General features: G+C 40.8%; 4 protein-coding genes across 5 annotated transcripts in view; 2 read left to right on the top strand and 2 right to left on the bottom strand.

Moving 5' to 3' along the window:
- LOC126986633 (striatin-3-like) overlaps positions 1–9,477 on the bottom strand; it is a 28,783-nt gene extending 19,306 nt beyond the window's left edge. The window contains exons 1-7 of the mRNA XM_050842906.1: positions 9,226–9,477; positions 4,861–4,964; positions 4,165–4,323; positions 3,132–3,191; positions 2,775–2,895; positions 1,645–1,723; positions 262–347 (exon numbers count right to left, since the gene is read on the bottom strand). Coding sequence (XP_050698863.1) covers positions 262–347; positions 1,645–1,723; positions 2,775–2,895; positions 3,132–3,191; positions 4,165–4,323; positions 4,861–4,964; positions 9,226–9,435 — 819 coding nt within the window. The 5' untranslated portion in view covers positions 9,436–9,477. The remainder of the gene's footprint in view (positions 1–261; positions 348–1,644; positions 1,724–2,774; positions 2,896–3,131; positions 3,192–4,164; positions 4,324–4,860; positions 4,965–9,225) is intronic.
- A 1,879-nt stretch (positions 9,478–11,356) lies between these two features.
- Positions 11,357–15,032, top strand: LOC126986630 (AP-4 complex subunit sigma-1-like). The gene is made up of 2 exons (XM_050842904.1): positions 11,357–13,083; positions 13,300–15,032. The coding sequence occupies exons 1-2, from the start codon at positions 12,949–12,951 to the stop codon at positions 13,594–13,596; spliced, it is 432 nt and encodes a 143-aa protein (XP_050698861.1). The 5' UTR covers positions 11,357–12,948; the 3' UTR covers positions 13,597–15,032.
- On the bottom strand, positions 13,622–20,127 carry LOC126986629 (protein cornichon homolog 4-like). Its single transcript, XM_050842903.1, has 6 exons — positions 20,109–20,127; positions 19,616–19,809; positions 18,885–18,953; positions 18,361–18,473; positions 17,621–17,761; positions 13,622–17,388 (listed from the first exon to the last, which is right to left on the bottom strand). The coding sequence occupies exons 2-6, from the start codon at positions 19,733–19,735 to the stop codon at positions 17,319–17,321; spliced, it is 513 nt and encodes a 170-aa protein (XP_050698860.1). The 5' UTR covers positions 19,736–19,809; positions 20,109–20,127; the 3' UTR covers positions 13,622–17,318.
- Positions 20,128–21,022: 895 nt separating this feature from the next.
- Positions 21,023–25,500, top strand: LOC126986628 (exosome complex component RRP46-like). 2 transcript variants are annotated; one of them, XM_050842902.1, is made up of 6 exons: positions 21,023–21,265; positions 22,499–22,624; positions 23,026–23,139; positions 24,391–24,512; positions 24,672–24,812; positions 25,059–25,500. In XM_050842902.1, exons 2-6 carry the CDS (start codon positions 22,558–22,560, stop codon positions 25,251–25,253), a joined length of 639 nt encoding a protein of 212 aa, XP_050698859.1. In that variant the 5' UTR covers positions 21,023–21,265; positions 22,499–22,557; the 3' UTR covers positions 25,254–25,500. The 2 variants fall into 2 exon arrangements, with proteins under 2 accessions (XP_050698859.1, XP_050698858.1); XM_050842901.1 differs by having other exon boundaries at positions 21,025–21,265; positions 22,513–22,624.
- The last annotated feature ends 283 nt before the right edge of the window (positions 25,501–25,783 follow it).

The following is a 25,783-nucleotide window of genomic DNA, read 5'->3' as shown; positions in this document are numbered from 1 at the left end:
AGATTGAACAAAGCCCTGCAGAACACCACTATTGAGGTTTGGCTGTAGAAGTGATTGTCAACCACAGCAGAGATAGATCGGCCTAAAAGGAAACTGGAGATGAAAGTAGAGAGAAGGATAGAATCCATAGGAGAGTAATTTAGAAAGAAATGATTGTGATGACATTATCTCATATTGTTATTTTCAGGCCCCTCTCTTCCCTTGCCTTTTTTAAGTTTAAGTATTGGCGAAAGTAGAGAGAGGAAGAGAGGGAACACTTACCACCTTGGCAACTTTCGGACTCTTGAGGTTACGCACGTCTTCCTCCTCTTCAGCATCCTCCTCGTCATCATCATCCATCTCCATCTCTGTGATTGAAAGAAGAATGTATGGCATCTGCCCCTGGAAATGCAGAAAACACTCTCTTTCTCTCTCTCTCTCTCTCTCCCTCCCTCACTGGGCCTAAATTACGGGGATCGGCCTCTAAATGAGTACCGGCAACAACGCATTTTACTATCCTTGCACTTAATGAAAGCCAGATTCACTTTACCAATTTTATTTTAGGGGGGTAATTTTAAACAAAGCAAGCTCTTGATCAGCTGATTCCTGCCATCCACCCTCCTCCCTTTCCTGCCTCTTCACTTATCCACGTTTCCTTCACTGCAGCACCTCCAGCAGAGGAAATGCACACCATTCACCCCCGCCCTGCTATCCTAAACAGTACAATACATCACCATCACACAAGTCACCAAGCACAGTAAACCCTCACTTTTACAGACCTCATTATAATAAATTTCAGCTGGCCAAACATGTACACACACGTCAATTGGCGGCGGTGGAAAGACAGCCAACCTGGCGGTGCACATCTTGTCAGTCTAGCTTTGTCCACCCAACTGTAAACACCTTGGCTCTCATCCTTCTGTGCCTTGCCTTTCATGTTATATAATGAAGAAACTTCAGTATATACTGAAAGTCGTAAATAGCGAACTTTCAGCTCATATAATGAGCAAAGTTCGGATTCCTCAAAAATAACGGATTTTCAGCTATAACGCCATCCCTTCCCCCGATTGGCTTGTTAAAGCGAGGGTTTACTATAAGCCAGGAAGAGCCTTATTCTTATGGATAAAAATTTTACATAACAAGGAGACACCAGGGCAGTGAAAAGACAAACAAATTAGTTTGACATCATGGCCTCGCCCAATTCTGGGCCTCTACAATTTTCAAATCAGTGGAAGGTATCATAAGGGCAAGGGGAAAATACATTGTGTCTAATAATAATCTAACATTAAGTTACAAAGAGGTATGGAGCAGTCCACAGTCTGCAACAGCTTTTGTTCATAGTACTGAGACAAAGCCAAATTTCTTTGTTTTATGACTATAATGCCTTGAATCACTTCACTGGTCCCCTTTATCTTAATCCTTTCATCTGCTTCATCACACAATTGTTTTTCAATCGCATCACTTCACTTATCTTTTTGTCACTGTTCTCAGATTTATAGCACTCAAACTATCACTTTTTTCACACTACCTTTCATGTCTTCACTTCCGTACTGCACACAAGAACATACATACCATGCACTCATATTTTCCCACCCCTGCACACTGGCACGCACTCACGCATTAATACACGCAAACACACACACTCACACACACACTAAGTCTAACCTTCATTTTGTAGGAAGTCAAAGTTATCCATGACTGCCTTCTCTGCATCCCGTATCTGAGCCTCTAAAGTTGACTGTGGCTGGAGGAGACAAGAGATATATTGTGTTATATTAGAGCAGCAACACACTCAGCTTTTCTAAAAGTTGGCTCATGTGGTGCACAGCAGAAATAAGAAAAGGAGTAGAGTGGCACAAGTGTGATGTGTGTGACTAGTGTTAGATGTGTTGCGTTGATTTTATGGTTTGTTAACCCTTTCACGCACTACGACGCGATTCACGTCAAAACGAAATCATCTATATCAGCTTTTGACTCGAATCACGTCCAAAACTTTAAAAATTCACCAAAAATAAAGAATCTTTCAAAATCGCGTCATATTTTTTCGCGTCAAAGATCCAAGCTAGACCAATAAACTAAACTAATTGTCAACTCTTTCGTGCCGTTGGATTTGAAGTGATAATTGCCCATGGTTTGGTTGCCTCTCAGCAGGCAGCCTGTGAGCGTGACGGTCGTCCATTTAAATTGTTTTTTTCAGTCGGTAAACTTCGCTATTTATTTGCTTTTTTTTTCTTTTTTTTTCATAAGGCAGAATAACCTCTTCCAAAACCAACGCTATGTAATAATGCCAGAAAAAAGAATACTCGTGGGTGAAATCATCATGATAAAAATTTTTGCCGTACAAGCAGGCCATTCCGCAAGGCCCCCTAGGGAGCCTCAGACGGCTGTCGCAGTGAAAAGAGAAACTTATTAAACTTTTGGTGCGTGAAAAGGGTTAACCAGCATGATACTGGAGCAAAGCAATATATGGTGGTGCAGCATACTGTATAAACTGAAATAAAGTACCTTATGATCCAAAGTGAAAAGTCTATCATTTAGGGGTGGTGTGATGCAATATGATAATGTGTGTTGTAGAATGGTGGGACGTGTGTAAAGGAGATACGCCAAAGAAAGTATACTATTTTGAGGGGTAGTTATCCTATTATTTATTAGGGTATGTAGTCACGGCATTGCAACTATGTTATAAGGGCGGTGTGACACAATATGATAAGGTGTGTTGCAGTATGGGAGAGGTGGGATGTTGTGTGTAAAGGAGGTATGCCAAAGAAAGTGTCAACTGGGAAGCATCAAGGCACCTTTTTAGAAACATTCCAGCGATTGGGGTCCGGCTGGCGCTTGGTGGTGTCGGAGCCGTTCACTGCTGGGGCGTTGTTGTGATTTTCCTCATTCTCGCCGCTGCTGATCCCAAGCAAAGACCTGCGGGTGCACAAGTCAAGTGATGATCAGCTCAGGTTAATGCAAAATATGAATACTTGCTAATTTCATCGGCATGCTATCCAATTCAAAACTGCTATGCTATTATGCTATTAATGATTCCAATGTTTTCTTTTACTCCTGCCTTTGCTAACCTCAAAACTTCATTCACTTCTTTCATATTCCAATCCGTGTAGTGATTCTCCTCAAGTCCAAAGCAACTCCTTCAAGACACTTACCTCACCCTGTTGCTCCGCAGGTCAATGATGGTGTCCGTGTACCCAATCTCCTGAAGGTATCTGAAACAAAATGATTTCCTTTTAATAACTCTAAAATTGTTGCACTAAGAGCTGAGTTTGAGTACACTATCCTGGCAGATGTATGATGAAACAGATAATGTCTTCAAGCAGAGCATAGTTGAAACAGTGTCACAAGATTGTATAGGTAGTAGAATAGACTATCTGACAGTGCTATGTTGGGTACAGCTGAAGGGAGCATAGGACATGAAAAGAGATTAGTAGGGGGATTAGTTGGGGGCAGAAAAATTAAATAAATCTACCTCTCATTATAATTATCCTTATCATTGTTATTATTATTGTTATTATTAAACACAGTGCAATAGGCAAAGCTGAAGGAGTATATATGCTATAAATTACATCTATAGCCCTGGCACATCTAAGACACAGAGAAAAGAGGATAAAGAGATAAAGTACAATCCAACTAACTGACAGGTTCACATATTAAAAAATGTAGAATAACTGAAGCAACATTTTGCGTTAGATGTAAATTATCTCATGAAAGCATTACAGACTGAGGGTTAATATATATGATTATGTTAACACTACGGTAAAAATATCAAGTTTTGACTTAATTGTGTTAACATTCTCAGCATTGCTTATATCAAACAGCAGGCAATTCAGGGCATGAACAATTCTTGGGAAAAAGAACCTCTAGGACTGGGATGTACATCTCCCTGGGTGAAGCAATAACAAATGTTGTGCTGAGGAATACCTAGTTGGGATAGACAAATAAATTTGGAACCCTGCTATGAAGAGGATGTGATGTATTAGACTGAAGTTTGTATACATGCAAAGAGTACTGACAGCATAAAAGAATTGCTGTTCATAAAACTTCATCAGCAAATCAAGAGTAGCATCCAGCACCAAAGGACAAGACTGGGGAGCAAAACTTAGGGACAGAAAGTATGAATTGGCAGAAATGGAGGAGTCAACAAAAACATTGAATGCCTTCGGGAGTGTCAGCCATACTCACTGTCTAAGAAGATGCCGTGACTGCTTCCAGGAGACATTGGTGTTGGTGGAGAGGATGGTGTCTGGGTCCACACGCACTTCCTCCCCACCCTCCTCCACCGGGGGGTTCATATCCCCCTGCACCAGCTCTGTTCCATACTTCAGTTTGTGGTACTTGGCCCTGGGGGTAGGCAAGAAGGGTCAAAAGTTATTCCCATGGTGGTTCATAAATTATTTGACCAATTTTCGTTTAAGATCAAGTTTATGGGGTTAATATTCATTCTTACTGAGTAGAATCAACGAATTCTTCAATAGGAGTAACATTAGCTGGACATTCAGAAACAAAAAAGTTAAATAAGATAAGAGATAAGGTTGAGAAACATTTGCCACAATTTTAAATGATAAAAGATAAAAATAAGAAAGCCAGGTAAAAGATACTGATTTCCTTCTTCCTTTGACAAACTCATTCAGGAAGGGAACCTCAACACCTCCTGAACTAGATTAGAACAATGTTTTTATGGCAACACCTTTCTTACTTTTTCTTTTTCTAATATATTTTATTTAGCCCTTGTCTTGTCTTTGCAACCACAAGAGAATTAGGGAATTAAACCATTGTCATATAAAGCTTCACATGTTTGCTTTGGGTACAGAATAAATCATGGCATCTCATTACCAATCACAACTGCTTACATCAAGGCGTACAGAGTGGCAGCCTCACCTTTCCTGCTTGAGGGCATACTCAAGCATCTTTATCCTCCTGACAAGATCATTTTTGAGGTTCTCTTGCCCCTTCCTTTCCCCATTCAGGAAGGCAATCTTGGCCTGGGAGAGAAAAACGCACAATTATCATAATGACAATACCTTCATCTTCAACAGTAATAAGTGATATATCTACCCTATATCCTGCAAATTAAAGAGTAGGCAAGATTAGACGATATAAAACACCATAACAACTAACTCCCACCCAGGATTAGACAATATACAACACCATAACAACTAACTCCCACCCAGGATTAGACGATATACAACACCATAACAACTCCCACTCCCACCCAGGATTAGACGATACACAACACCATAACAACTAACTCCCACCCAGGATTAGACGATATACAACACCATAACAACTCCCACTCCCACCCAGGATTAGACGATATACAACACCATAACAACTCCCACTCCCACCCAGGATTAGACAATATACAACACCATAACAACTCCCACTCCCACCCAGGATTAGACAATATACAACACCATAACAACTAACTCCCACCCAGGATTAGACAATATACAACACCATAACAACTAACTCCCACCCAGGATTAGACAATATACAACACCATAACAACTCCCACTCCCACCTATCTTTCATACTTTCAAGGTCAAGGTTAGGGGGTCAACATTTACTGGGACTACTACTCTTCTGGGGGCAAGATGAACTAAATTTCATGAGCCTTAACCAAACATTTCCATGACATAATCTTTACTGTGTTTTCAGCTTTCTAGAGTGGAGGTATTTACACAGACCTGCATACACACACACACACACACACACACACACACACACACACACACACACACATCCAAGGGGGCATGTATAGTTTAAATACATATATTGGTAAATGTGTAAATTGCTAAGGACTTACTCACAAGCACAAGTGTTCACATATCTTCAGTTCAGTTGAATATTGGTGGAGAGAAAATATTCAAGGTTAATACTGCTGGGTGGGCAGAACAGTGACTTTTCATAATCCATGGAAAAGTATGAACATAAAACACATATATTTTCTCTCCACTGACATTCAATTCAATTAAAGAAGGTGGGGTGAACACGTGAGCTTGTGGGTGGGTGGTTTACTACTTCTCGCCCCCTGTGATGAAATAAAGTCAAAGGTCACTCAGGCTCAGACTTCTGTTGCCTTATCTTTATTGCAGTACTCAAGACTTTTTGAGTCTGTGTTGTGAGGTACATAACACTTCATATGAGGGGTTTTATAAATTTGGTGCAGACTTTTTATAATCATTTTGCTTGCAGGCATTCTTTCATAATTCTGTTTTACCATCACACTGACTCTTGTACTACAAAAGATACACAATAAGATATATCTGAGGCATAGAAATAAACTACTGTCAAACTTAGGCAAAAGTTATTTATACCACAGTTCAATTTTCCAGTGTACAATTCTATCTAATCTGAGCGCTAGTTAGAAGGCTGTGTACAAATTAGTTAACAGACCCTACCCAAGGCTTCTGATGAGTCAGTGCCCAGTGATACATTAACACAGCAGGCAATTCATTACCCCTGAAAGAGTAGTAGTCTAATACAACTGGGTCATGATTAAAGGGAAGCTTCATCTCTCCCACTCTTGCAGTAACACTACCACCAAAGAAAATCAAAGCCTATATAAACTAAAAACAAGCTATTCCATCATCCTCTTTTTGATATTCTCTATGATAATGTGTAGTGTAGGTATTTTTATATTATTTTTCTTGCCATAAGTCTATTTTCTCTACCATAAGAAAATAATTATAACAGCTTAAAGGTGTCAAAAGTTAATACAACCCCATCTATTAACTAATCTATAATACAAACCCCATCTGAATAGTTTAGTTTTGAATATCTAAAGGTCTTTGTGGGAGTGTGGATAAAGGGTGCTCTCTAATAACTATATCAACCTTAAGATCATTTCAATAATCCTTCTCCCTATCTATTCACTGCCATTTAATGCTACATACCCTCTACTTGCTCTCTTTAAAGACTTTGTCATGGGAAAAATTATTAATCCATATTTGAGTGTTTAAATTTTACAATAATTACATTCATTTTCACTGTTATCTATTTCTCAAACATTCTATCCTTTCATATAACAGCAAACATCCTTTAACACTCCGCACCTTTAATTCTTACAATGCAAAACCTTTTTTTCATTCACTCACTTTCATCCATCCAATTTGTATCCAAAATTAACAAAGATATAACTAATAAGTATTTCTCGCCACAAACTCAGGCAATACTTTAATTCTGTCTATCAACCACATAATATGCAGCCACATGAACTTTTGACAGGATATCCGAGGCTCCATGAGTCTTCAAGGTGTAGTGGTTAACACGTTTAGCTATGATACTGCAAACCAGGTTTGATCCTGGCCAAGGCAGTCAGCGCACAATCCATCTCATCCATTTTGGGTTGGTCAATAAATGGGTACTTTGGGGAAACCTGGGGAATGTACTCTGTGGTAACACAGACATCACACTTATCCTGTGTCCTGGGGTAATACGTTCTTACCCATCGCAGGATCAAGGGCCAAAGAGACAGATATGAGTGCCAACACAAAGCACAGCTTAGTGTATAACCCCCACTTTTCTTTTTACCTTTATGATCCTAGGCTCCAACACATGACTGGGATGGGGGGGAAGGGGATATGTAGTCCCACACATGACAAATGACAGTAAGCCCCAGGTAAGAATACACGTCAGCCGACTTTCTATCTGATCACTACCTCATTAAATGTTTGTTGTGTCATAAAACGAATCTCAAATATTAGTGCATACATCCCTTTCTTATCTTCTGCTAAATAAAGGATCACTAGGTGAACATAAGCATTTTCTTGGCCCTATTTTCATCCACAGTTATCATAAGAATTGCATAAAATGCAACCGTTAAGTATTTTCCTTAATTGTTATTGTATCAAAGATTTATTATGAAATGGTAGTTTTTTACTTGTATAGTATTTGCTGTCTTAAAGTATTTCCTGTGCCCTCTTCAATGTAACTGTCTAAGTACAGAACCGTACAATATATTCATCAACATCCTTGAGCCATCTTGCATGTGAGGCAAGTCCATGTCCATATAGCCATGCACATGTCTCACATGAGGAAAATTTGTCATAATTCACCACAAGCCTCAGTCCCATGGTTGTGCATGGCCCCAAGAAATCACCAGCCCCAGCAGCATGCCCTGGTGTTCTCTAATTTCAATGGGAGTAGAATACTACAGGCAATGAGTTTTTTTCTACCCATTGCTCTTTTTATTTCCATCAAAAACATGTTAAATGTGTTATAAATCAACAAAACCCCATCAGAACTATAGTACAAACACCTTTTGAATGATGTAATAGTTCTACAACTATAAATGAAGCTTGGCTCAAATCCTGTATACTACAACTAGGTAAATACACAGCCCAGGACAGAGGCTGACACTTATCATGCACACATTAAGGTGACTAGTAATGAAGCACCTATTGACACTCAGTTTCCTAATGATCCACAGGCTTTCTACAAGTGAGAAATGAGCATCATGTGTGTTGAATATGGTGAACTGTAGGGAATGTGATGAGTATGCTTGACAAGTACTGCAATTGTCAAGTATTATATAATTCTAAATATAATTATGACTCAACTGATGACTTATAATAATAACTATAGCAAGCCAACACACACACACACACACACACACACTATCTAGCAGCAGGCAACAACACTGACAGTCACATTCCTCCCCTCTTCTGCATACTACTGGAAATAGCATCCCATTCCTTTCATCCTGACCCCTTTACTATTCCTGGACTGGGCATGGTCCCCTCGCAGCCCCCACCCTTTGTTGCTGAAAAAGGGGTCTTGGAGGGGGGTGGAGGGGCGGTCATTGACATCTCGGGGTCATGTAAGGCCACGAGTTGGGTGCAGGGGCTTGAAGGGGGCATGAGGGCGTGGGATTGAGGCAGGGGCGTGAGGGTGAGGCAGGGGCGTGAGGGTAAGGCAGGGGCGTGGGATTGAACCAGGGGCATGAGGGAAGTGAGGCAGGGGCATATGGGCGAGGTAAGGGCATGGGGTTAAGGCAGGGGCATTAGGGCGAGGCAGGGGCGTGAAATTAAGGCAGGGGATTGAGGGAGGCGAGGGTATGGCAACTGGACAACAGCTGATCACCGTCAATCAATGATACTCCCTGTCCTGTCTACATCCTTATTTCATGTCCTCCCGCCCTCCTGGCCCCCCTGCACCCCCGTACCCTGCCGCGGAGAGTACAATATAACTCCCACGGGTGCAGCAGGGGCCACAGGGGGGAATAAAGGCCGGAAAACACACCTGCAGCTCCGCCCTCTCCAACTCCCACTGCGAGCGCTCCATCTCAAATCTGGCCCACTCATGTTGGATGAAGTGCAGTATTCCCGGAATGGAGTACTGCAGCCGTTGGTTGGGCTCTTCTAGGTTCTGTCTAGTGGCCACACCAGCCGGACTTCCACTCCCTGCCAGCTGGTTTTGACTCGGAGCCTCGTCCATCCTCGGTAGTCTCATACCATGGCAGCCATTACCACCAAGCACTGGGCCGCAGCCTCTCCTCCTCTTCTGAAAACCCTCTTCCCCCTCCTCCTCCTCCTCCTCTTCCCTCTCCTCCCCTCTCTCCTCTCTCCTCTCCCCTCCATTTCTTTATCATATATCCACGAATAAAGGAATAATAGGTGTGGTCTAATAGCTTATATTTTATCATGAGGTCCTGTATTTTTTTATCCTTCCATATATTCTTCTGTTCTGAGATTTCACTCCCCCCTCCTCCTCCTCCTCCTTCCCTCCTCCCCTTTATCATATACCCACGGATAAAGGGGAAATAGGTGTAGTCTGGTAGCTTATATTTTATCATGAAGTCCTGTATTTTTTTCCCCTTCCATGTGTTTTCATGTGCATTGTTTAAGTCACTGAGATTTCATTCCTCCCTTCCTCCTCCTCCTCCTCCCCCTTCCCTTTATTTTCTGTTCACCAAAAAAGCAAACATGAGCTTAGTCTGGTATATTTGCCCATAAGCTTTTCTTTTTTTCTTCTTCCATATATTATGTTCAATTGTTTAATATTCGAGCAGAGAATTGATCTACTCGGCTATCGCCTATATATATATACCTAATTTTCTTATCTTTTAACACCTAAAATGCAATAATTAATAAGCCTCATCTGTTAACTCGTTTCTGACCATTAAGCTCTCTTTTTCTCTATTCTAGTTTCTATTTTTATTCTTCGATTGAAATTTTTTTAATTGATGATTTTATTAATGTTTGCAAAACCCTATATATAGGTATATATATACGTATAGGCCCGGACCTGGCTTCTCGAGTTTTTTTTCTATTTTTCGTGCTTCTCACTATAGTGTTCCTTTAATACTTACCCGTCAAAATTAATACTGAAGTTGAAATTTCCTCATGAATTAAAATATAAAATTATAGCCTCGGGAAACTCGCCTCGCCTCGACCGGCACTAATATTTTTTTTCATCTCAACACGAGACGGGAAGATATTAATTTGATCTCTTTTTCCATGATCAGAGTAGTAAATCTTTCTCTATATGTGTTCTCAGATACAAACTATTCATTTATCTGGTTATTTTCGGGGTTATTAATTAAGTATATATCCTCGATCTCGCCCCGTTATCATATGCGCCTTTACAAATTAATGTGTTGAAAGGCCATATTATCTCATCCTGTGTCTTATCTCATTATTAAAACGTTCAATGGCGTACTCTTAAACATCTCTCCTATGATCTATACCTATATAGCCCACTGTTTTTGTGATTTAAACGTTAATTACATAATCATCAATATGCGTATATAATGGACTACGCTTAATAATTGCCAATCATCTTCCCAGTGTATGCCATTGTCAGGGTCAACCTCATCCATCACAGTAAATAGAATAAGGATGAAGACGTTTTTTCCCAAGGCGGCGGTCAATGTAAGTGTGGGAAAAAAAGGAAAATAAAGGAGAACTGCAGCCATTGCTGGAACCTCTCTGTCAAGTCACCTGCAGGCTCACCTCTGCTCTGTCACCTGCCGTAAGGGAAAGGTTTATAATTACCTGGGGCGACCCTCATTATACTCATTTTACTCATTAATGTTCCCTCTTCTTGTATTACTTATCCTGAGATAATGGCAAGCTACAGAAATAATGAGGCGAGCTTATTATGTCAAATTGTCATTATTATTTTTTTCCGACACTTCACTAACAACCATAATTATAGATGATTAATTATTTGAACTCATAAATTTCCCTTCTCCCTGCTATGATCCCTAACCTGAGGCCATGGCAATTAGCTAGGAACATTTTGCGAGCTCGTAAAAACCTCTGCCATTATTTGTCCTGATACTTCACTATCTTCACATAATTGTATTTTATCCTCATTAATTTTCCTTCCTTGTCCTCCTGTGACCCCTGGTGGTGAGCCGAGGCCATGGCGAGGAAGGTTTCTAAGGCCAGCCCGTTAAGTCGGCCTCTGCCCTTATATGTCACGGTTTTAGTTCCCTTATAAGGCCAAAAGTTCCCGAGCATCTCCCCCAGACGTCATTGCTGCCCACGGGGGTATTAACACCGTGCCATGGTTAGTAGATGCCCTGAGTCTTGTCCATCCCACTTGTGTTAATTATACCTGCCTGCCTTTCCTCAACAAAATATTGAAGGGAGAAAAATCAACACATTAAAATGGTCCAGAGACAGCAGACATGTCAGGGGTTACTGCAAACATTTTAGGTGTTATTTCAGAGATGTGTTTTGTGTGTGACTAAGTGATGAAATGGTTATCTTGTGCATGAATGAAGTGAATTAATTTTGTCTACCTCACCTGCTTACTCACCTGGCTGGTCTTTCGCCAATAGGGCACCAGAGGGGAAAGTCCAAAACCATAAAAAGGCCAGACAGTAACATGTCAACAGTTACTACAGACATGTTATACTACATAAGAATTAGGCACTAAGGTTTTATTGGAAGGTATGCCTAATGCCACAAACTTTAGAATTACACCCAATTCAAGGTTTAGCAACATGGCCATTAGTAACACAAAATTAGCAGAACCCTTCATAAACCTAACTGATATTAACCTATCACTCCAAATTGTCCATGATGATTGAGTCCTTAATGCACGACAAAACAAGGCTAATGGTCCAGGGGTTAGAACGTTAGAACACTTAGGTACAAATCTGTGGCCCACGTTCAATCCCAGCCCAGGGCAGTCAACACCCAGCCTACCCAGCTGTTCATCCCTTGATAAAGGGGTACCTGTAGAAACCCTGGAAAGGTAAACTGTGGGATCCTGAGTGTCATGCTTGCCTTTGTCCTAAGGTAGCAGATGGAGATGAGCACCAACACAGTGTTCAGTTACAGCACATTCTCTTAACTTTACCATTGACAAAGTTTCAGGCCCAATCTCCTGCCAGGACAGCGCTCCACAGGGCGGTCAACAATATAATGATGTTTTCACCTAAAAAAGTATCCTCGATGCACATACTTGTAATGTGCCTTACCCTAACTTATCATCCTGTAAGTTATCTCTTTCTCTCTACCGTAACACTCATTGTTCACTAATGGCAGTCATCACAGTTAACTCTCTCCACTGATAGGATCCTTCACGTCTGACTTACCAGGATTTCTTTCCATATCCTAATGTCATTGTTGGCACAGTTTTGATTGTTTTAGATCTTCTTTTTTAGCCACATACTCCCAGTCAAGTGATTATATTCCTGAAGCACATCACTTATTTTTTATTCTACATTTTATTTCTTATCTTCCATTCCATACATATATAGGTATAAGATTTAATTACCTTTCTCATTACTGATTGCAATAATCAAGCAAGCAGACACCTTGTGTGACTTCACTGGTAACATCGTTCCCTCCTCAACGTGATGCAGTTTGCTGTTTTGATATTCCACACCATTTGTATTTAAAACTTGATCATCACATATTCCTAAAAGGTTCATAATACACATGTAGTCTTATAGCTTTCATTGGTTTTGTCAATACTACAAGTAATTCCACAGTAAGAGCGGCCAGGATGTTGCACTACCTCCTTATCTCCCGTGATGGCAACGTGCATTTCTCCCACTACTTCACTCACATCAATCCCACCAGCCGCCCTGCCACTGAGGCTCGTGTCATCGGCAAGTGCCAAGCAGCCGACAAAGATGCGGTGAGTTGCTCTTGTGATACCTCGACTCCCAACTGATGTATATTATTGCTTGGTCTGTGTTGTAAGGGATTCCTGTTCAGTCTATAATCATTATGTATTGCTTGTCCTGAAAAATCTTGCACATTTCATAATCATGGCTAACTATAAGGAAAAGGATAATTATTCCACTGTACAATCCACACCATGTTTATCTCAGTATTTTTCTGTCCGACCCAGTGTCATTTTTTGGAGGATGGCCAACACTCCCTCGTCTTCCGCTGGTTTGGGCCGTGCATGTTTGTTGTTGCAGCTGACCAATCAGAGAATGAGCTGATGATCTATGAATTCCTCAGTTTGTATGTCAGTGCTCTCCATAAATATTTTGGCAAGTTCTCTGAGAAGCACATCCTCCTCAACATTGAGCGGCTACACATGGTTCTTGAGGAGATGGTGGTGGGGGGAGAGCTGGTTGAGCCCTCCATCAGGAATGCCCTCAGTCCCATACAGATGCTGGATGCCATTTCCTCTAGATAGTACTTTTTTTTTTTTTTTTTGTGTGTGTGTGTGTGTGTGTGTGTGTGTGTCAATACAAGTCATTCAAGTGGTGTCAAACATATTAAGTTGTACATACAATATCTAGCTTTAAATCTACTTTATACTTGTTCCCTCACTCTAAAGGTACGGAATGTGATTTCTACCTCAACCCTATAAAGACAGACTTCAGTGGGTGTTAAAAGGTGTGGATTGTTTTCATATTTATTATGTAAAATCATTGCACAGTCTCATACACAACAGCAGGTACAGCAATATGCTTCTCCGATCTCTTTTACTATAGGTTTGATCTGTTACCTCAAGCCCTGGCATAAAAAAAACTAATCCAATAATTCATTAAATTTTGAAATATCATCAAATATATGCATATAATAAGGCAGAGTTGTACGGGCAAAGAAATCACAGCAACAATCATATTTTTTGTTTACCATCAGTAGGATAACCAACCATTGGGAGTCAAGACTAGACACCTACGGAGGCTCTATTAGGAGAGTTGATGTTTCACTGAGTTTGTTTGGAGGCCCAACACAGCAGCCTCCTAAGCATATTTCAATTTTGTGGTGCACAAGGTTTATCAGTAGCTCTTGGGAAGATAGATGGTCAAACAAGCATTTATAGCACAAATCTTCCCAACAAAGCCACCTCCAAAACCTTACTAATTTCTCCCACTGCAGAAGATTTTCAAGAGTTGATTATCTTTAATACATGCAACAAAAATACCCATATGGTGGCTGTTTCTTTCTTCCTTAGACTTCCTCAAGCTGGATTTGAGTTAAATGTCAAATATGCCAGCATATAGAATTTTCTATTATATGGCAAAAAGCTATGCAGCTATACAACATTTTACATAATTTCAGGGTTGTCAGTCATTTACATTCTTCTTTTAAATGGATATTATGTATCATCTTTTCTGTTACAAATAACCTTGTTAAAGACTGAAGAATTAGGGGACATGTTTGGACAGAGGGGAAAAAATGCTTAAACAATGAAGAGGTATGGCTTTCCAAACATGTAATACTACTCTACAGGTCAAATATGAAGGTGGTGGGAGTAATGAAAATGTACAATTTCTAGAAGCTTATGATATGCCGGGGCAGCACAAGAACAGTGACACAGGAAACAGGGAGTCATGAACCCTCACTTTGAAAGAGGAGGGACCAACATAGATATTGGCCTCTTCACTTTTTTCATACAAGCTGTAAAAATATAGGGTATGCTATAAATATAAGGCATAAGAATGAGGACTACGCATAACAGCAAATGTTATGAGCAAGGAGACAGCAGAGAAATATATGGTTATGCTGCAATACATGTTGACTGATTGATTTGGTATAACAACTTTTTTTCTCTTTATAAAACTGTACATAAGAAACAAGACAAAAAACAATATTTAAACAGTAAAACTGTAAATACCTGAAGCAACCCATTTTCTCTAACCTTTTATCAACATGCATCAAATGTATATTCAGAGTTTTCAGGTTGTCAAGATAATGTTAAAACAAACACTAGACTCCAAATATAATATTCTCGGCGTGATGTAAAGAATTTTGTTACACAGGTACCTGCCATCTTGATCAACTTGAGTATGAGTATATATGATATCGTCATAAGTTCTTCCCAGTACAAGAAATAGCTTACTCCACTTATATTTCACCTCTTATTTGCACAAGATCTTCAGGTGGTGGAGTGATTAGCATACCTAGCTCTGAATCTGTGGACCCAGGTTTGATTCTGAGCAGGGCAGTTGGCACCCAGCTGTTCACCTTCTCTTTTATGTTGGTTGATAAATGGGTACCAGAGGGAACATGGAGAAATAAACTGAATGTCACACTTGCCCTGTGTCCCAGAGTACCATAACGGGGTTTTACCCACCTCAGACTTAAGAACCAAAGAAGTGAAGAGGAATTTGGACAAAATGCACAGGTTAATAGATGCTCACCACTTGACATATCAAAATATGAGTATTAAAGATATTGAGCCATGTTATTTACTCACATTTGTTCATTAGTTGAATATAACACATTTGTCAGACATCATCATCACTCAGCTCTTTCTTTATGGTAATTTCAATGACAGAGAAGCCATTTGTTTGAAATGACTAGAAATCTATATCACAGGTCCTGATATACTTGTTCACCCTTTATAGTACTAAAGGAAGCGTCATATATTATACACAACTTGTAAACATTATTAAAGATCATCAGCTGATGTTATTATATTAGTACCTCATTATCCTGAACATACACGAGTTGAGGTGTGAGTGAGCTACATCTTTCACTGGGAAGGGTAAAAAATGGAAGTATTTCTTGGAAGCATCTAGCTTTTTTCCCTCTTAATCAAAACTAAACCTACTGTGATGTAGAAATGCTAATTACCACAAAATTAATGTAATTCACTGAAATCCATTTGCACATTGTTTGTTTGTTTAAGGATTGCTCCCTCCTAAATGGAGGGAGCACAAGCCTTTGCCAATTTATGGTGGCCCATAGCAGGGTGCTGACAGACTGATTCTGTTGGCTCATGTGTTATAACACTCCTGGGTTGGCCCAGTCACAGTCAGTCAAATAATCTTTATAACCCTCTGAACGATCCACATTATTTACTATCTACACCACCAACCAACATGCAAATAAAATAATGAATGATAAGAAAATTTGTGCTCATTTGACATAGATAGTTATTATGCAGCAGCTAAGAAAAAAAGCATCCATTCCAGTAGAACCCCATTTTTACGATACTGTGGGATGTTTGCAAGAATCCATTATTATTGACATTCTTAGTCCTTTACTCAGACTTTTAGAACTGATGTATTGTTCATGGGACAAAAAGAGTAATATGAAAATGTCAGGGAAATGACATGCATTGTTTCTTTGGTTCTGGTTCACCATACTGTGTACCAATGTATGATCACAACCTGTTAGAAAGGTTATAATAAGTTACTTTTCATCACTATATAAACTAACCTTAATACTAGAATCATGAGACCTCTTCAATTTTTGTATAGCTTTGGAACTATCATAATGGATATAAATGAAATGAACATAGTCCTTAAGTAAACACCCACCCACACATGCATGCACATGTGTACCCACACCTCAAATCCTGCAAAATACAAATACATAAAAAAAGACAATCATACACACACACACACACAACTTTATACATAAACTTCCAAGTACTATATTCCTTGGGTATTAATCATGAATACAGCAAATAAAACTGTCCTTTTTTGCAGAAATTTGCACAAAACAATGTTAATGGGGTAATACAAAAGCTTGAACTAATGTACTTAAAGCCAGTAACCTAATACTGCATATATGAAGGTTTCAATATTTGAGCTTCACAAACATATGGACAATGTGACCTGTGATGCTGCACATGCTATGTAATTCACCTGCACACAGTTACCTGCATACACCACTGCCTCTACAGCAAAAAGGCTGACAAATCTGAACATTAAAAAGGATTGGTATTATTTTCACACTTTTAGTACAAAGAAAATACAAAAATAATTAAAACTACTTTTGGAGTTAACTTTGGAGTGGAAATCATACTGGACAGAATGCACACAGATGGAGTGAACAATCCTGTGACTGCATGCTCCTCCCCTTTAACTCTTAAATCACTAAAAGCAAGAGATGGATGGCCTCTATCCACACACCCTGCAGCCTTCACAACACCCACTGGCTCAATGAAGTACATATTTACAGCCCAATGTCATCAGCATAGTCAGGCTTGGGAATAGGGTTGGAGCGCAGCAGGTGGGTCAACAGGCTGAAAAGAAGTAAGAAGTGACAATAATGGAGAAGACTGCAGCTGGTGACTGAAAAAACTGCAATTCTCTTACTAAGTATTACCTCCCCACTCCCTTTTGAACATTGGCAGGTCATATATTTTCTTATATTTTGCCATTTCAAATTTCTGGTATGGTCTTTGTTGTCTATTGCTACAATATCATAAACACAATAAGTATAATAAAGTAAGAGTAATAAAAAAAGGTACTGACCAGTAGAGATAAATGAAGAAGAAGACCAGGTAGTATCCCAGGCCAATTACTGAGTCCCTCATGTGTGTTTTGAGCTGCCCCATGCGGTGAATTTCCGTGGGGTCATAAACACCGAAGTTTCCCGCCGGCACCTTAACATACCTGCAGGCACATTAACACCAAATACTCATATGCTGATGCAGGAGTTAAAAAATTGCTTCTCGATTCCCTATGTAACGGCAAGTCTTTAAATACTGGGTCTTCAGTTTTTTTGCAGTACCACTTACTCATTCAACAGAGCACATTGAAAAGCACTTATTTATAGAATACTCAGGAGTATACCTCATCTGTTTTATGATAATATTGAAAGAACCTTCTATAGAAATTCACTTTATGTATGTCACTTTTCTTTTGCATTGTCAGTGACATGCCATAGGCCTTACATTAGATGCCTCTGTCTATGGGTCGCTAAGATAGACACGATATGGTGACAGATGATGAGGCTGGGATGATGACAGATGATGAGGCTGGGATGATGACAGATGATGAGGCTGGGATGATGACAGATGATGAGGCTGGGATGGTAATATCCTTGTTGGCAAGACAATTGGCAGAAACATAATTAGTTTTTTCCTTTCAGTCTTATTCCCGTAACATACCAAAACAGAGTATAAATACTGGCAGCATCCAATATGAATGTGTAAAAGAATCTCTGACGATGCTCATAGACAACACAGTCAAATGCAGGACAGCTGACTTACTCGCGGAGGAGGAAGGCAGCCAGGGGCAGGGAGGCGAGGAAGAGGTAGAAGTGTCCTGTTAGCAGGAACACGAGGGAGAGCAGCAGGTGGGCCGCCAGCTTGGGAATCACCCACTGAAATTAAATACAACCAATTCCTCAGCCATAAATCACACCATTAGTGTCATGAAATGAGTTGAAAATGGTCACAATAAATAATAAAGTTGGTTGGCACACCATGACTTTATAATTCTAATCCATACCTCTCTCATTTTGTCTGTGTTTTGAACATGTATTACTGTTAAAAATTAAATACAATGAAAAATATTTATATACTAGGTAAGTAATGTAAGATTATCTAAGAAAAAAACTTATATGTCTACTTCATATACTACATAATCAGCTACTGAAGATAGCTACCCTATCCTCACATGCTGATTTGGTGTGAGGATAAAAAAAAAATTAGGTCCCACAAAATGGTTTACAATATATTTTTGTTCAGCTTTGTAGCCCAAAGATGACAGGGAAAAGCTTGGTAACACTTACCAAGTTGAGTCTGTAGCAGCACTGCTGAGCATTTAGGTAGTCACACTCCAAGTCAGATAAAGTGATGACCTGGGCAAAGGTTAAGGAATTATAATCAAATTATTTCATGCAAGACCCTTATGGCCTAGTGGTTAGAGGGTTGGGGTTCTGGTCGAGATGTCCATAGTTCAATCTCCTCCCCAGGCAACTGTTGGCGGGATTGGTTGTGCATATAACAAACACTAGCATTGATGATTTGACCAACTCAACAGTACCTCACCTTAACCTAGCAGATGAAAACCTATCGCTACTTAATTAGTAACCTATCACTGCAAAATGGTAGCCTATTAGCACTGGGAATAACCGCCTATGGCTGCTAAGGGTGGTATATACTGGTTCTGGTGTCATCATATACCTACTGGTGTCTTGGTGGCTGCTCTCTGGTAATAACAACTATCTACATGAAAAAGCATGAAATTTGACCCATTAATGAACAATGATTATTTCAGGAATAGATTGCTCAGACCTGCTAAATGGGGAGTAAAAAAATAATCCCCATGAGTTAGGTAGCCAAGACCATATAGACCTGCAAGATACCCAGTTTGTTCCGCAGCTTCTTATATCCTTGAATTTACGGCATAATACTGATGTAAAATAAAAATAAAATGCCTGTCAAGCCCGTACAGAAGGCACAAAGTTTGGGCTGCGTGGATCCAGTTTACCGCAGGGGGTCGAGAAAATGAAAAGGATACATAGTAGACGAGGAGGAACAGCAAGGCTCCTGTGTCGAACAAGGAGAAGACGAAGACGGCGGTGTCCAGGGAGGCGGAGGGCTCAGGGTGCGGCGCGGGGGGCATCTCTTCGTCGTCCATGGTCGTTGTTGTCCTGCGTGTCGTCTGCTGGCTCGAGGCTGATGCTGACGATGATGATGACCGGTGCTGGGATGAGGCTGGGATGATGACAGACGATGAGGCTGGGGTGGTGACAGATGCTGATCGAGGTTGGGATGATGGCAAATGATGAGGCTGGGATGATATGACAGATGAGACTGGGATAATGGCAGATATGATGAGGCTGCGATGATGGTAGATGCTGAGGCTGGGATGATGACAGCTAGACGATGAGGCTGGGATGGTGACAGATGCTGGTCGAGGTTGGGATGATGGCATATGATGAGGCTGGGATGATATGACAGATGAGGCTGGGATAATGGCAGATATGATGAGGCTGAGATGATGGCAGATGCTGAGGCTGGGATGATGACAGACGATGAGGCTGGGATGGTGACAGATGCTGATCGAGGTTGGGATGATGGCAAATGATGAGGCTGGGATGATATGACAGATGAGACTGGGATAATGGCAGATATGATGAGGCTGCGATGATGGCAGATGCTGAGGCTGGGATGATGACAGACGATGAGGCTGGGATGGTGACAGATGCTAATCGAGGTTGGGATGATGGCAAATGATGAGGCTGGGATGATATGACAGATGAGGCTGGGATAATGGCAGATATGATGAGGCTGCGATGATGGCAGATGCTGAGGCTGGGATGATGACAGATGCTGATCGAGGTTGGGATGATGGCAAATGATGAGGCTGGGATGATATGACAGATGAGGCTGGGATAATGGCAGATATGATGAGGCTGCGATGATGGCAGATGCTGAGGCTGGGATGATGACAGACGATGAGGCTGGGATGGTGACAGATGCTGATCGAGGTTGGGATGATGGCAAATGATGAGACTGGGATGATATGACAGATGAGGCTGGGATAATGGCAGATATGATGAGGTTGAGATGATGGCAGATGCTGAGGCTGGGATGATGACAGACGATGAGGCTGGGATGGTGACAGATGCTAATCGAGGTTGGGATGATGGCAAATGATGAGGCTGGGATGATATGACAGATGAGGCTGGGATAATGGCAGATATGATGAGGCTGAGATGATGAGCTGGACTGTGTGGCTACCAAGGAGACTATAGTAATTAATATACTGATATAGTCTCCTTAGTGGCTACCTTCCCCATGACTTGCAGTAGTATACAGGCAGCAGTACAAGTGTCGATCGTGTACTATGTGGCTCAAGAAGCAGAGCGTGTCACAGTGCCCCTCCCACATATCCGAGCGTTGAGGCTCCGCGTGCCGTGCTAGCCCCGTGGCGGCCCATGAAACGGATAAACTGTGTCCAGCACCAGCAGTAAACAACACGGAACACGCGGCGGGAGGTGGAATGTGCTTCTCTTTCAAGTCGGTTAATGCTGCAGAAAGTGGCTGATTGTTGAGTACCCACTAGCAAAGGCAGGGCATCACAAACCGTTGTCTGTAGCCTAGATACCTGGGGAGACACCGCACCACCACCCCCACAGGAGCTGCGTGAAGACATCCATTCCAGGTATGTTAACGTTAAGCTGCTAAATCAATGCCTGCCTATTTCCCTCCTAAATTTTTACTTTTCTAATTTAAATCCATTACTGCGTGTTCTATCCTGCTGGCTAATTAATTTTCAGTACTTTACTTATATTGGTTTTGTTGTAACCCTTGACCCATTTGAATACTTCTATCAGACCTCCCCGCACTCTTCGTCTTTCTAGCGAATGTAAGTTGAGATGTTTCAGGCTATCTTGATATGGGAGGTTCCTCAGACCCTGAATCATCTCCTCTGAACTGATTCTAGCAAGTTGATGTCCATTCTGTAGTGTGGGCACCAAAACTGGACAGCGTAATCTAAGTGTGGCCTAACTAACGCTAAATAGAGTCTGAGGATGACCTCTGCACTTTTGTTGGTTACCGTTCTGTTAATAAAGCCTAATACCCTGTTAGCCCTATTCCTCGCACTAATACATTGCTTCCTTAGTTTTAGGTCAGAGTTCACTAACACTCCCAAATCCCTTTCACACTCTGATCTGCCTATCGCTGTGGAGTCTAAACTATACCCATGTAATGGGTTGCGTGTTCCTACACTTCGTAAGCTGCACTTGGTGATGTTAAAATTCATCTGCCATTTCTCTGACCAGGCTGACAGTATGTTGAGATCCTCCTGCAGTGCTCTAGCTTCCTCCCTAACACAGGGACCACGGGTCTTGTAAATACATTAACCCTTGAATTAAACTTATTGGGAAAATAATATAGAAGTGTTTAAAGTATAAACTGAATTTTCCAGTTTCCAAGGCTTCTGTAGGTCAGTGATGATATGTCTGCCTGAAACATACTTCTTCTGATGGTCAACTTAGTGAGTCTAACAGAGATTATAAAATTAGGTGAAGAGCTATAGGTAGTCCAGTTAATAGTGTTTGATTGATATTGTAGTATTTGACTATTAGTAATTTTCTTTACTTCATATTCCTTCCCCAATCCCTACAGGAACACTTACTAATACTAACAAACACTTCTTTTCTTCATGTAACTTTACTCATCACATTTTGAAATATAAGATTTACCAGCTAACCACATGGTTGTTTCTGCCAAGTGCTAGGACATTACTGATATAATCCTATTATTTACTTATTATTATTTTTTTATGTTCTCTTGAGGGGCCCCTTGGATGACCCCATAATGCATTTTTTTTTTTAATTTATCTTTCATTGGGAACTTATGCATGATTGTTTCCCCTTTATCCTTACTGAAGACTGAATGTTGCAGGAGGAAGCCAGTCAAGAGTAACCTGTGCTCTAAGAGACTGGCAAGATGGCAAAACATGCTTGTGAACTGAGCTTTCTCTCCCGCTCTGACGGATCTGCACTGTATTCAATCGGTGAGTCTGATTAGTTTTTTGCTTGCTATTCAAGATTTACTCTTTACTTTTTACAGCAAAGAGTATATGTTGTGAAACCACAGACTTAAACTTATCACTAACCTTCCTTCACCAGCTTAATCAAGTAAGTGGTGGGAGAACCATCACCTACATTACATGTGCAAGAAACCCTCACTTCTAAATATGGCAATAGTATGACCAAAGTCAACTAAAGAAATGATTTTTCAAGTTTTCACCCTTGATGACCCAAGTCCCAATCTAAGTTAACAATATTAGTCAGTTAGCTCAATAATAGTCAACTACTACTGAATTTAAACTTTCAATGTCCAGTAAAGCTGAGAAAAGAGGAGGGCTATGGCTTCATATACTCATGGCATTGTGTTACCCTTCACCCACCCCAGGCTTGACAGTTGCCCTGGCCTCGGTAAATGGACCTGGAGATGTGAAGGTGTCCAACCGCCTGTACAACCGTGCCCACCTGGAAGTGTGCTACAGCCCAACCACCGGCCACTCGAGTAGGTAGTGAGCTGCTATTCTGCTACTGCTGTGCCTGCTGTGATGGAAGATTTTTGGCTCCTAAAGCTCCCTGCAATTCCTCTTCCTCTTCTGTCTCATTTTCTTCACATTTGTTTAACACTCCGGTGACATCCACTATAGTATGTAAAAAGTATACTCCACTGCAGCTTGAGAAATTGTGGTGGAGAAAATTATCTCATAACCCCCCTTTCTCTTCATTTTTTCTCTTCCTTTTCCATCCTTCTGTTCCTGATATTTTCCCCATTCAACCTTTTGACTGCTGTAGTAGATTGTAAGCATCTGTTCTGGCTAATCTACTGTTGACATGGATGTTGTCTTGGAAAAAGTTGGCTCATTACTTCTGTTTACTCTCATTTTCCATCCTTTTGTCATCCATTCCTCTTTTTTGCTCTCCTGGCCACTCTAGTAGGCAGTAGGCACCTCTGCTTCTACTGGAGGTGCTATGCCGCAAGAAACTGTTTTGTAACTATTTCATTTCATCTCTTTCTTTCTGTCTCATTTTTCCTCCTTTCACTTTTTTTTTCATGAAGAGGAGAAGCAGTGTAAATCCTCCTCCCCTTCCACTCCTTCCACTCATCATTTCTTCATTTTCTCAGGGAGGAGTAGTAATGTTGTGTAAATGCTTTTACCTGCACTGTATGTGCATACAGTGCACAATACACACACATAGTGGAAGAACATGAGGACACTAGTTTAAGTTAATAAAGCCTAGATTTTTTTTTTTTTTTTTTTTTTTACGTCTTTTTGCCTGTTGCGCCGGTAGGCATCTTCCTGGTGGGGCCTGATGGTCAGCCCAGCCCGTTCTGGCACAGGCGAGTGTTTATAGTGGCGCCATCTTGCATTGGCTCATGCTGCCCCCCGGAACTCGTTCTTGATTCGCTTGGACGGCTTCCTCTAGAGTCCGGGTTGATGGGTGGTCTTCAGGACAGCATGTGGGTAGTTTTAAGCCACTCGGCGGTGATTGAAAAATCCGAGTGGTAGCGTGAGGATTCGAACCCGCGTCGTCCATCACGCGGCGAATGTGGGTCCAGTACGCTACCAGTTCGGCCACCGCCTACCCACAAAAATAATATCAAGAAATTCAGTTGTCCATAAAAAAAAATTAAATCCATAGGTGAATCAAGCAAAAAGTTTTCATGGGTTAAAGGTAAGTTGGATAAATATTGCTAGGGAGTCAGAACACTACAAGCATGACTCAAATCCTGTAAATCGTTTCTGATGTGTTACAGTGATTCGGGAGCGTGCACTGGAGTCCCTCATCATGCACACAGTAGAACAGGCAATACTGGTCCACCTCCACCCCAGGACAGCCATCAATGTCACCATTCAGGAGATGCAGTCTGATGGCTCAGTAAGTGCAGTTCCTCCTAATTGAGGTTTCATGATTGGTATTCATGTTGGCACATGTATTATTTGTACCTAGAACTGACCCTGATTACATTCAGATATAGCAGTAACTAAAGAATATAGGACCCCATCTTGACCTGAGGTAATGAGATCTTTGTGTCAGGCCCTGTCAACCAGCATCAATGCAGCCTGCATGGCATTACTGGATGCAGGGATACAGATGAAGGCGACCTTTGCTGCTGTAACTTGTTGCATCACGCCCTATGGCACCATCCTCATTGATCCCACAGAGGCAGAGATACAGGTTTGTGTGGTATTTTGTTTGCCTCCTCACTCCTAACTGGCTGATAGCTACAGTCCCTCTCTTACTGCTAAACTGTATACCATAACAACTTGTCATGCTTCTACTACTCATCTTTATGCTATAATCACAATCAGAATCTCTCATCACTCAGCAGTATGTTATAGTCACAACACTATCCCATTTCATTTAATCATAAGTCATAGACAAGTATGTCACTTGTAAGTAATTGGTTCCATCATTTGTCAGGAGAGTGTAGCAGAGGCAACCTTCGTGTTTGATGGCAGCGGTGAGGGCAGTGTGTTGACGGCACACCAGGATGGCCAGCTCAGCTATGAGGACTTCAAAAGGTGTCTTAAACAGTGTCAGGAGGCCTCCAAGGATGTGTTTGCCTTCTACCGAAGAGTTATAGAGAACAAATATCAAAATGAACCAGAAAGTTGAGTGTATTGCAATCTAGTAATAATAGTTAATCAACATTATTTTTGTTTTGCAGCACTTTTAAAAGTGTGAATATGTAAAGCGGATATTCAGTATGGATAATGTTGTCAATCTGGTCATTGAATCACTTTAGCTAGATTGGACAGTTTATGTATGTTTACATTCTACACATTTTTTACTGTATGGATTTTGTTCATGTGGAAACAGTGAAATGTCTTTTTGCAGAAATTATACTGTTTACATTTTTATATACTGGTATTTTCCTATTATCCTGTTTTTGGTTCCTTCTGAAAACTCCAAATAATAAGTATGAAGAACACTGACACCCCACAAGTCATCGAAGACCAGCATTGTGTTTCCTGCAGCTACAAGAACTGCATTAACTTACTAGGCCATGAGTTAAGGAGAGCGTCCAACGTGGATTCCTTGAAAAAAATCGATAAAATTGAGAGAAAAAAACATGTCTTGGCTAGCTTGTAGCAAAATATTATGAAGAAATAAGCAAAAATGACAGTTATGGCTGAATCCCCCCG

The sequence above is a fragment of the Eriocheir sinensis genome, chromosome 62, assembly GCF_024679095.1.
Source record: "Eriocheir sinensis breed Jianghai 21 chromosome 62, ASM2467909v1, whole genome shotgun sequence".
Classification (NCBI taxonomy): domain Eukaryota; kingdom Metazoa; phylum Arthropoda; class Malacostraca; order Decapoda; family Varunidae; genus Eriocheir; species Eriocheir sinensis.
Note: the sequence above shows the minus strand (reverse complement) of the source record. Positions and strands in the feature narration are given on the sequence as shown.